At 37.3% G+C, this 13,168-nt stretch overlaps 1 protein-coding gene across 1 annotated transcript in view; it reads left to right on the plus strand.

The window, feature by feature from the left end:
- DIDO1 (death inducer-obliterator 1) overlaps positions 1-13,168 on the plus strand; it is a 66,231-nt gene that overhangs the window by 484 nt on the left and 52,579 nt on the right. The window contains exons 2-3 of the mRNA XM_065414301.1: positions 2,098-2,296; positions 8,404-8,514. Coding sequence (XP_065270373.1) covers positions 2,098-2,296; positions 8,404-8,514 — 310 coding nt within the window. The remainder of the gene's footprint in view (positions 1-2,097; positions 2,297-8,403; positions 8,515-13,168) is intronic.

Here is a 13,168-nt window from a genome sequence, read left to right on the forward strand (position 1 = left end):
AAATATGCTTTAAGACTCTGGGGTTTGTGAACGTGGACAGTTTGAGTTGAACAAATAAATTGTAGGGAGGAATTGTTGGAACATATAGGATTGTATATCTTAATTTGTCCTTACATTTGCCTATCTCCACCTCTGGTACATTACCAGAATTTATCCTTATCACGCTGAAATCCTTGTTCATGTTTTAATCACATTTTACCTTTACTGTTGCAATTCCTCTTGCAATTGCTCCTAAATCATTGTTTGTTCCAAGAAATGGAATCATGTTACCTTTTTTCTCTGTCACTGGCTTATCTTCAAGTTCAATTCAAAACTCACTTTCTTTATTGGTTCTATCCTGCCTCCTGTTCCCAAGCCTGCTCGTTGTACTCCAATTGGGATAGGCTTTTCTGTACTTCTGTACAGTTAGCTTTGTTCCTGTCGTAAAGTAAGTTCCTGATTCTGAAATACTCTTGAAAAAGATTTGCCAGCAGAGTTAGCTGCTATGGTAGAGGGAGATCTCTTAACAAATGGTTGTTGTCAGCCTTTCTTTGGCTTCTAGTCTGGTTTTCATGAAGCATTTTTAAAAAGTTTTGCCCCATTCATGCAGGCTGTACCTGCCGATAAAACCATGTTTCTTGAAAAATATTCAAGGATAGATTTTGAAAACTGTTCAGGTTTGGGAATCTTTGTAGAGTGCACATGACCATAGGGACAATTTCTCACTTGTGGAGCTTCATCTGGAACTCTTAATCTTCCCTACTTTTAAACCACTAACTAATTTCTAGTTTTTAAATTTTTGAAGCTATGGTCTTGTCCACACTTACAAATTTTGCTGCTCTAGCTATGATAGCATAGTTAAACTGTATAGCTTATTCTGTTTTGGCAAAGTGTAATAAATTATACCGGTTAAAAGTGAACTAAATCAGTATAATTGCATCTGAACGCGCATAACTATGGCAATGAAAAAAATCACACTCCTTGCCAATATAGTTATACTGGTAAAACTTTTTTAGTGTAGACCAGGCCTACTTTTTTGCTGTAAAATTGCATTTGACTTGTTTTAAAACACTTTATAGTGTAAAATATTTGATATAAAGGATGACACACAAAAATACATTGTCTTTTAGCATTTAGGGTATGTTGGCTTGACTGAGTCTCTTTAAACTCTGTCTTGAAAACACAATACAAGACCAAGAGAAAGTGAAAGAATAGAGAATTTATCCTTCCGCTAACTGGTAACTCACGATTAGATACACCTCTACCTCGATATAACGCTGTCCTCGGGAGCCAAAAAATGTTACCGCGTTAGAGGTGAAACTGCGTTATATTGAACTTGCTTTGATCCACCGGAGTGCGCAGCCCCCCCCCCCCCTCCGAGCACTGCTTTAGCACGTTATATCCGAATTTGTGTTATATCGGGTCACGTTATATCGAGGTAGAGGTGTATCTATATCTGGCTGTAGGGAAAATTTGTAGGAGTAAAGCTGGTGTTAATCAGATTTATCTAGGATTGTTAGCTTCAATTAGTGATGTTAAACTTCGCTTAAGTTTTTTTAAAAGTAGGATAATGTTTTTCTGTATTTTCAGTACTGTTAGAAACATCTAAATATAGGGTATATATTTTAATTTCACTCTTGCTGAGCTATTAAATACTATTATTAGAGTTAACTTGTTTTGTTAAATTCCTATTTAGTACACTGTTGTGCTATGAAAATCTTAATGGCTTCCAAACAAATTTATCAGTATACAAGCAACATTCCTTATGGAGCTGAAAGATCAATCTTAACAGTGGAGCTTTGATAGTATTTTTTCCCTTTTACGATAATACTCCTTCCTGTTTCAGTCCATTTCCTGAGGAAAAACTGATGAAGAAACAAAATGTGAAGGTTGCTTTCAAGTGTTACAGATGCACTTTGCCTTTTACTTTCTGTTTTCTTACCAAAACTATCTCAATTTACAGACTTATTTTTTAATAATGAGAACTTCGTAGCAATTTAAAGCATTACCTACAATTGACCTGTTTGTGTTGTCTGACCTATTGGAATTGTGTAATACAGAATGGTAAAGTAAATTAATAAAACTATATAAACTTTTAATTTTTTTTTTTCCTTTCAGGAGCCTACAACTGGAGGATTTATATCTGAGTCTTTGGATTGTCATCAAGATGAACCATGCACTTCTGAATTATCAAATTCAGCATGTGCTTTAGGGATTATGCTGAATGACTCTGATCGACGACTGCTGCCCTCTTCTTGCTCTCCCTTTCATTTAGATCTACAGGGAGAAACCATCCCAACCTCTAATGCTGTGTCAGGTAAAGCATATAGAGGACATTGAAGAATCTTCCTATTTTTTTAAGTTTTATCTGGAATTTAAATCTCAGAATTTGGATTTCCTCTGCTGTACTCTTAACATTTCTTCATCTTCCAAGGTAAACACATATGTAAAATATTGTTTGATCTGTTGCATCATAACTGCTTTGATTTTCAATTTCTTATTAATATCAGTTTAAAGTTTTCTAATCTTTTAAAATTATAATCTTGTTGCTACATAAGATGCTTAAAACTAAAAAATAAATATGTAATGTTATTTTTAAACATGATCTTCCAAAGAGCTTAACAAAATTCCATCAAGTTTAGAAATGATTTGTGAATGCTCCAATAGCTGGGCATGAAAGGTAATTCAGCATTTTTATTACCTTACTATTAGCTTAAAATCCATTATTATTTTTTTAATTCTACTGCAGCATTCTTATTAGCCATTTCCCACTTCAGTGATGCTCAAGCATGCACTAGCTTGATGGTTATATCAACAGTACAATCCCACTGAAGTTGTCTTATGGAGAAACTTGTAAATGCTACGTTTTCAAACACTGTTATGTGGATTTGAAAAGTTCCCTATTTTAGCTTTGTTAATTACTTTATAAATGGTAGCATATTTTTTAAAAAAGAGAACTTCACAGGCCATCAGTTTTTAGTTTAAGTAGACAAATACATGGCACCATTTTGTCATGGGCTAACTCTAGAGGGGTTCATACCTGATATGTTACAAGTGTAGCATATGCTGGTACACTACTTAAAACAGAAGCCATCTCATCAGGACTGCACATTACAAGATGTAAAAATAGTGAGATTTAAAATAACATGCTAGCATGTCTAAGCCCCTCATATACTAGCTATTGGAATTGTGGGTATATATCTGAAGCTATTGGAAATTTGTTCAGTTTCTTCAGCAATCACCATAAAATGAAAATAAGATAAATTGTATGATTCAGTTTTGTTATAGTGCATTAGATACTTGTGAAAGAAATGCAAAATTGAATCCTATGGAGCTGCTGCTCTCAGTCTAGAGACAATTGACTTAAGTTCCATGTATGGAACAGAGTTTAACAATGGTTTTAAAATTTAGTTGTGGCTCAGATGTGTTGTTAGTGTAAAATTCATTAGTCAGACAAGATAAAATTCCATAACCTTTCCAAGGAAAGTGTATGAAAATAGTGTTTCATTTTACCGATTTGTGGAAGATTTATCCTGTGATGACTGTACAACAACACATATACTACTGATCACAAAACGTATTTATTATTCCTTCTTAGCAAGGCATTCACACTGCATGAAACTTGTTTGAAATGCAGCAGCACGTATGCTTCCTGGTTTTAGTGACTTATGCCCAAATTGTTCTTTATTTTGGATCCTGATAAAGTTGCCTCATGCTCGTATGTTATTTCTGTCTCTTGCTTCGTGCTGTTCTCTCAGACCTGGAGAGGGATTCTAAGAAGCTGTGTCTCTCACATCAACACTAGCTTTACCCTACAGTTCAGCTTGTGACATTTCCAGGTTATTTGCCAGAACTCTTCTCCGGCGCAACATACAACTTGGAAGCCTTGACACAGAGACCACATCAAGGACCAGCCTTATTTGAGTTCCTTTCAGTGTGTTGAGCTTTTTTTCAGAGAATTTGTTGATAAGGCTTTGAGAGATTCTTCTGACCTGAACAAGATTATACGTAACCAGTCCCATTAGTGAGACTCCTCTAGAGGGAATGTGTAATACCTTTTGCTGAATTACTAACTACCAACATTACTAAAAAAATCAGTCCTTTCATTCCTTCACCCATTCAACTCCACTGAGGAATGAAAATACTTCCCAAACACCATCTAGAGAAGGCATCCTAGAAGTAACTAATCTAGTCCATTAGACACTTTCTTCTCCTGGACTCTTAAAATTGTTGAGACTGACCTCCTTTAAAATTTTCAGGAATACCTTCCTCTTAACTTCTTTTCATTGCCTCCCCATTGGGATTGCAAGAAGTGACAGGCAGTTCTGGACAGCATGGTGAAACTTATCCAAGGGGCCATTGTCTTTTCCAGAAGAAAGATTACTTGCTTTTGATAGAGATTCTTCATGATGAAAAAGAAAATAGGATATTTCCACCCCATCCTGGACTTGTCTGAGCTGAATCTGGGTTCACGAAATCTCACTTTGTACAGAATCCTGGCATTCCTGATACAAGAGGTTTTCTATTAAGACTACTTAGGTTTCATCTGATTTGGATCCAGAAGAATCCCAGGACCAGTAATAATAGTAAGAAGTTACTTATGGACCCAGGGTATTGAAGGGAGATGTCCTAGCATCTGATAGTGTCCTCAAATTATACCGGGGAGGGGAGGAAGAGAGTACAAATTGTCTGTTTTGAGGAATCTCTCGATAAAGGAGTCTTCGAAACTGAGTACAGGGACAAGAAAATGTTGCTATTGGCCAAATGCCAGAAGAGAAGTAGATCTTCAGAGAGTAACAGTCCTCTCCAGGTTTCTTCTCATACAGATGAGAGAGTGACTGAATTAGATGGCAGTTGAACAGATCATGAGGTGAAATGTCTAGAGCATCTTCTCTAGACAACCCTTCACCAACCACAATAATGCTTGACTTGTCCTCTTCTTCCATCTGAGGAGATCGGACTCTTGAGCAGGCATCTCTGATTCTCGGGCAGGAGCGATGACAAATGTTGGAAATGTTCAGTCTGGCTCCCAGAGCTTAGTAAAGCACAGCCAGAAGATGGCAGCTAACAAACTACTACCAAAGCTATAGAGATGTGTTTACCTTCCTAGTCTCCATATAAGGGGCTTAAAAACGATCCTTGTATTGAAGAACTTGCAGAAATCATTACAAGTATCAGAATTCAAAATAAAAACACTAAAGTCCACTTTGACAGCTGTTTTTCAGATCGGTTTCCTAACCTCTATCAGTCTCGAAGATTTGCCTACCTATCCTGATCAGACCATCACTCTGGCAAACCATGTTCTTATGTGGTCAGAAACATTTCCAATAGAGGGCCCTATACTTTGACCTTAATTACTCTCTAACAGTATTCACAGAAATGTACCACTTGTTTGGATGGAAACTCTTTAGGCCTGGACTTAATGCAGGTTTTGTACCAGTATAACTATTTTGGTTAGGGGTGTGGTTGGTTGGTTTTTACCTATCTGTATAAGCGCTAATGTGGATGCAGTCTTACTGTTATAACTTATTCTCCTTCTCTTACGGGAATAATCTGTACTGGTATAAGCCACCTTTACACTGATATAACTGTGTCCACATTATAGGGGTTGTACAGTTTTAATTATGCTACTATAATGAGTGTGTCTATACAAGCCCTTAGAAAAAGATTTGCATCCTGATAAGAGCATCCTTTAGACACAGGGCAGAACAGGACATCAGTTTTATGGTTCATTTCTCCTAAGTAAGGGGATTCATGGTGAATTAAGAAAAAAATCTGCTTAATCCCACTCAAACCATTCAGAACTTTGAAGTCACTCTCAAAACCAAACTTCAAAGGATGTTTCTTCCCGGGGGGAGAGAACAAAATAAAGGAAGTTATATGCCATGTCTGTGAACAGCCTCTAGCTTTCAAAATATTATCGAGTTTGCTAGGTAATCTGATTTGTTAGATCTGCTGAGCTGGCAACATTTCTCATATATCCACTTCAAAGATTCGTGCCACCCTTTCCATCAGATGTTCTTCACCTCCTTTGCAAATAGAATGCCCCTAAGGACATGTTCATCTAGCCTGGTGATTTGTGACTGGACACCCAAATGATGAATTGGATAGAACTGTGTTTATTATGGATGGAAAGAACACTTTTTGTTGGGGGAGCACATCTTTCACATCACTTTGGGGAGATGGTCCTAGAAAGAAATGATGAGGAAGATGAACTGCCTAGAGCTCTGAGACATTTGATTAGCTTTCCTTGTACTGCACATATAAACGAAACTTCAACATATCCTAATAATGACAGACAACACTATATGAACAGAAGACCAGGTCATCATATTTGCACCAAGAAGAAAGGTCCCTCCTGTTCCGGGGCAATAATAATATGTAATATATTTGGGCCCTGTATATCAAGTCGAATCTAAATACAGCATCTGATTGGCTAAGTAGGCACAAAACTGAACCAGCAGAATGGAGTCTCTACTGCTCTTTTTTTCTGTTGATAAGAAAGATTGGAGTTCAAGATGGGATCTCTCTGCAAACAAAATGCCAAGACAAGAAGATTCTACTTCCAGTTCAATGTGACCCAGCAATGCCCCTTAATGCATTTCTCAAATTTGGCTATTAGGCCAATTCTGTGCTTCTTTGCCTGCTGCCTTGAGCAAAATTTTCCAGAAGAAAGCATCCGCCCCATTCTGGACTCTGAGACGATGTTTTTTCTACCTTTGAAATTGTCGTCCTCCCCTTTTCTATGACGTGCCAAAAAGAACCACTAAGTCAAGGGTCAACAGCTTACTCAGGGAAACTCCATCTGTCAACATGAGTTTCTGTTAGCCATGGTAATTTAAATTGGCTTTTAAAATAGTTAGAGATAGCTGGTGACAATTCCCTTTGTGGAGGGTTACTCTCTACTGGTAGAAAGATGTAAGGGAAGGGAGGGAATGTGTTAGGGCATGTAGTGGGCAAGGCAGGTGCATGGTGGAACTGAACTATGCCTGATCCTGAGCCTTTTACAGTGGCAGAAGTTAGAGAAACTAAGTACCCCTTTTCTTGCTCTAATTCTCCTGAGAATGAACAACTGAGGGTCAGGGAACCACAACTAGGTTGCAGCAGCCACCTCTCTCCTCTTTATCAAAGTGGAGAATCTGTTCCTGAATATTTTTTGTCTTCTGTTTTTTGTTTGTTTTGTTTTGTTTTTAATATGTTCCATATGTTGGCATAGCTTGTAGGCTTCAGTAACAGTTCATCCTGATTTCAGAGTTCAAGAGAAAGTCATAGTTTGCTTGAGTAATAATTCATTTTAGAAAATAATGTTTTAATTTAAATTTTTCATTTTGTGTGTATTTATGAACTCCGTGAGGTATTGTTAAAGTTATAGGTGCTAGCCAGGGATGCTAGAAATAAATTACCATTCTGCATTTCCTCACCCCAAATCTGAATAATCTTCTGGGAGTTTAATTTATTTTTCTTTTCAGCTGACATGGTTCCTACTTTTATATTTTAATTTAATAGGGTCTTATAAAATATTCATAGCTGCTTATGGACTAAGGTAGCTGGAGGCTTCTAGACAATCATTTTCACAACTCTGGATACTTATACAAGAGTCAGGTTTTGGTATGAAAAACAAGGAAACATGTTTATAATTCAGTTTTCTGGTTCCACCGTTCACATATTTTTATACACGACTATTATTAGACAAGATTGTTGGAACAATAATTGGGTTTTGATTGTAACTGGGGTAATAATTACATCCAGTGTATTGTCTTGCAAGGCTTACATGTCATCTTGTAAATTCTGCAGTCTTAACAACACTGAGAGTGACACATTATAACTTATTTGGTACATATTTGTGGAAGTTTTCAAAGTGTCATGGTAGTGACACTATAGTTAAAATGTACAGTGTCATTTAGTTCTACTTCTGTATTCTGGCACTTTTAACTTTATCAATAAATTACTTTTGCGTTGAGACATACTTTTCAAGTTCAGATCCATATATATATATTTAACTTTAAGTCCTAAAAGCTTTAGTTTTGTAATACCTGAAGTTTAGGATTAAACACCCTCAACTGTGTTCCTTTAAATGAAACATTTAAAATAGTTGATAGCATAGGTTATTTTGAGTAGTTGAGTTATATACCTCAGCTTTTATTACTCTTATTTTGTTGCTAAGCAATTTGCAAAAATTCGGAATCAAGTTAGTAGTGTATGTGTGTGCTATATCCAAAAATGTGCCGTACAATTTAGCACTTTGTTTGAGATCTTTTTGTTTCTGGTATTCATTTGGGGTCAAAAATTAATTACCTACATGTTTGGATACTCATAATTTTACACTGTGACAGATTTTTCTACATTAAATCTCCTGTTATTAATAGATGCAACAGAATCTCCAGGTCAAAGCAATTAAATTCTGAGTCTTACGTTTATTTTTAGAGTTGCACTTTGGGAATGGTGGTGTCCCTATTATGGAACAAGTTGTAAGTGCACGGTCTGTGGCACTTGAATCTGAATCCAGTCTTGGTAACATGGAAAACCGTTCTCCTGGTAAGTCCATTTTCTTCCTTTATATTGAGCAAAAATCTCTATAACATATCCAATCGGTGTGTTTCTTAACCAAAAGAAGTTTTTGCACTATTTACTCAAGTTATCTCTAAGGAGGAGTACAATATGTTAATGTGTGGATTCACTTTTAAGAATATAAAGAATATTTTTATTTAGGAGCCCCCTGTGATGGGTTCCCCCCAGGGTGCCACCTGCAACTGGGGTACCACTGAGCCCCCCATACCCACCAGCCTGGGCTCCCTTTCACACTATGGTGCTGTGATAAGATGCCAAGCTCTCCAAGCTTGCTCTTTCACCAGCATACACACACCTAGCTGCAGAACTTACAGGCTGCTGTGATCAGTTCTGCATGTAGCAGCTATAGCTAAGGAACTGCCCAGCTGCTCAAGAACACTCTCCCCCCCCCCCCCCCCGACTGTAAACCCAAAATTATACCATCTTGCACTGCACAGTGATCTGTACAGTGTAAGCTCATGAAATTCGCCCCCTCCCTCAGTGTGAAAAGAAAATATACAAGAGCTTTTTTCCCCAAGGTCTGAAGAGAAAATATACAACCGCTTTTTTTCCCCAAGGCATAACTCCCACACACTGGTCTGTGATGAAGCAAAAGCAAATTTATTAACTTCAAAAGATGATTTTGAGTGATTATAAGGGATAGCAAACAGATCAAAGCAAGTTACCTAGCAAATAAACAAAAAAACAATCTAAGCTTAATATACTAAAGAGATTGGATATGAGTAGCAAACTCTTACCGTAAATGTTGATTTAAGCTGGCTGCAGGCTCTTAAGGGGCACGCTGCACTTGCTTGCAGCTTAAGAACCCCAGGTATTCCTTTCACAGGCTAGAAACCCCTCTAGCATGGGTCCAGCACTTCTCCCTTGTTCCTCAGGTGTTTCCAAGAGTCTCCTTTGGGCGGGGAGTCAGTGAAGAACCACGATGATGTCACTCCCCTGCCTTAAATAGCTTTTGTATATGGTGGGAACCCTTTGTCTCCAAGCTTGGTTCTGTCTTTCAGTGGAAAAACACTGGTATTCCAAGATGGAGTCCAGTACCATGTGATCTGGTCACATGCCCCTGTGGTGTCATAACAGCCATGACCTGGAGGCTGTTTGTACTGTCCTCAGGAAACCTTGGTCTCCCTGGTGGGAGATTAGCTTCTTCTAAGACCTATTGTTCTTCTTAATGGTCCATTGACTTGAATGGGAATGGGCCGTTTCCAGCCAGCCATCTAGACTTTTGCATAGTGGGCATTCCCCAGGTGTAAACACGTTTGTAATAGATACATAGACAATATTCCTAACTTCAGATACCAAAATGAAACATGCATACAAATAGGATAATCGTATTCAGTAAATTATAACCTTTACAATGATATGTCACATGACATATCTTGTATAAAATACATCATAGTTATGCCATAATCCTATCATAATACTATCTCTATGAAGGATATGAGATTCAGTGTCAAATCCCCATCAATGTGATGTTAACTGTACAAAACAAGAGAGAGAGACATGGTCACTGCCCTAAGGGATTTATAATGCTAGTAGATAGACACATATAAGTACATCCAAATTCTAATTCACTGGTTGATTGGGGAGAGATTTGGTCATAACAGGTAAGGTGTTTTGTTTTGTTTTTAAATGTTATTGACTTGTGACTTGCATTTAATTGCTTGCAAAACTGCCTTTCTCCTCATGTAATACTGCAGCAGTTGCGATTGGCTGACAGGCTTGAACCTAACAACCTGCTGGTTCAGACAGCGATGGTTAGCAGCTGGGCCTTTGAGGAGTCCTTGACTTCACCTTAATCATCTTTTGTTCTGCCAGACTCTGGATTTGGGGATCTTCAGTGCATTCTACCAGATGATACTGTTTTCTTAGGCTTGCCTAGATTCAGTGTGGATGGCAGTTGATTGTGTTAAAGCTAATTAGTTGTAAAAGTGATGTAATTTGTTTTGGGAGATGAATGATCATTTATAGGTTTTGTATGTTTGTTTTGTTTCTTTAAGCTATTGAGTTTTGCTGGTTGTTTTTTGTAGAGTTCCCAGAACATTAGTCCGGCACTTCAAAAAGAGAAAAAGTTGATGTTCTTTGGCAGATAGCATCACTCCTTTTAGTGGCTATGTGAAGATAGGTGGGATGATGAATTATCTGATCACTAGTTATTCATCTTTTATCTTTAGGTTAATGGTGTTGTAAGTCTCTGTTCTGTGATGTCTTTAATTCATTTCACATGCACGAAAAAGCTAGATTGGAGCTGCTATCACATTCATGACTTTGGGTTTTTATCAAGGATTTGGCTTTAGGTTTTCTGCTGCCTTAAGACATATTAGTGGTTTTTTTTGTTATGGTAGCACCTAGAAGCCCTAACCAAGATGGAGGTCTGTTATGCGAGGCACTGTACAAATGCATAGAAAGGGGGAGTTCCTGCTATGAAGAGTCTATCAAAGATAAAAAGGGATGATACTGCCATCAAATGATTCAGTCTATTTTACCTTTTCGGATTCATTTTAAAGTGTAATTTAAAAGTCTCAGAAACACCTGATATATTTTTCTGACTTTATTGTTGAAAATAAAAACCACTGATTCAAATTAAAATAAAAACCTCTGTTTTAAAAGAAAAAACGATTAAAATATTATTGTACTCTTTTGGAGTGGCTTTAAGGCATCGTGGTGCAGCATCCTCTTGGCATGTAGGAGACCTTTTGTGAAATCCTGACTCTGTTGAAATCAATGGGAGTTTTTTTCCTTTACTTCAATGGGGCCAGGATGTCACACATTGTTTTTAAAAGATTTAGGTTATAAAATCAGAGAAATATAGGGCTGGTTTATTGAACAAGAAAATTGCTGCATTATAAACATTGCTAGACTACCATGGATTAATAATAAATCACTCCTTCCAGAAATGTACTCACATCCTTTAGCAAATGCTATTGTATGGGTTTGGGATAGAACTAGAGATAAGTTCTTTCCCCTCACCAGTGACACCCATTGCAAATATCCAGATTTTAACGCAAATCACCAACCTGAGAGATTGGGAGAGCCTTGTAACATACAGTTGGCGAGCTATTCGGTAAAACAAACTTTTCTAAGTTATTTAGAGGTCAAAACTAGCTTTAATTGGCCCACTCTCCCCTGGTACCAGTACTTTAAAGTCAGAAATTATGTTTCTCACTTTTCTAGAAAACCTGTTTTATATAGAAAGCTAACTTTAATAGATGTGATAGCATTTGGTCAATTAGGAAACTTTATAATTTATATTGATCTTTGCAGACAACTTTCCTAAGGAAAAAAATTGCTGTATATGACACCGTGGGAAAAGGATCTGGGTAGACAAATTACCTCAGAGTAAAAGAGGTCCAGCAACCTCAGTCTGTAGCACAATAGAAGAAAATTGCTGTAAGATACTGTTTCAGTAGTACCTGGCACCAGTCAGGTTAGAACGAACACACGCACGCACACCATATATCATAGAAATCTAGGACTGGAAGGGACCTTGAGAGGTCGTCCCGTCCAGTCCCCTGCACTCAAGGCAGGACTAAGTAATAACTAGATCATTCCTAACTGGTGTTTGTCTAACCTGTACGTACAAAAACCTCCAATGACTGAGATTCCACAACCTCCCTAGGCATATGTGGTGGTCATATCCAGTCACTAGAGAATATTGGGATGCAGTCCATAACTAAATACCATAGTTGGTGGATATTTATGATCCCGTGGTAATCCTCCTAGGGGGCTTCCTAGCAGAAATGGTCACACAAGAAGAAAATGAAGAATTAATTTCTCATCTGCTAGTTACTTGCTCGAATATTGGTAGCCTCTCACTGGAAAAAGAAAAATAGTCCAATCATAGAGAAATGGTTAAAAATAAATATGGAAGGTTGTGGTTATGAAAAAGTTAACATACCCATTACATGCCCAGGAAAATAGAGAGGACAGATAAATATTTGCTTACCTTTTATTCATTACTCAGAGTACATTGACCTGCAAATAAACCAGCACACCTTTCCAGTTTTTTTGAATATTAACATTTGATAGCCATGCTTGGTCTGTTAAATGTGTGTATAGTGATTTCATTCAATTTAATAAAATTTCTAGAAACAACAAATTATAGGTATTGTGATGCTCACTCTGTAATATGGTAACACCCTGTTAAATAGAAAGATCTGATGGTTATATTCCTGTATAATATCTCTCTAAACAAAAGCAAGCTTTTATAATGATTGTTTTTTTTCTGATATTTACATGGTACTGATTGGAAACTTGTTAAAACATCCTAAATAAATGGGGGGAGATGAGGAGAGAGAGAGAAATGTAGGCTGGAAGGGATCTCGAGAAGCCATCAAGTCCAACTCTCCTGCACTGAGGCAGGACCAAGTAAATCTAGATCAGACCAGATAACGGTTTGTTTAACCTGTTCTTTAAAACCTCCAGTGACATGAATTCCACAACCTCCAGTGATGTGAACTCTACAACCTCCTTTGGAAGCCTATTCTAGTGTTTAATTATCCATATACTTAAAAAGATTTTCCCAATAGCTAATGTAAAACTCTCTTGCTGCAGATTAGTTTGGTTTTCACAAATCCATGCTGGCTATTTCTTATAACCCTATCATCTTCTAGGGAAATTATTT

The sequence above is a fragment of the Emys orbicularis genome, chromosome 12 (assembly GCF_028017835.1).
Source record: "Emys orbicularis isolate rEmyOrb1 chromosome 12, rEmyOrb1.hap1, whole genome shotgun sequence".
Classification (NCBI taxonomy): Eukaryota; Metazoa; Chordata; order Testudines; family Emydidae; genus Emys; species Emys orbicularis.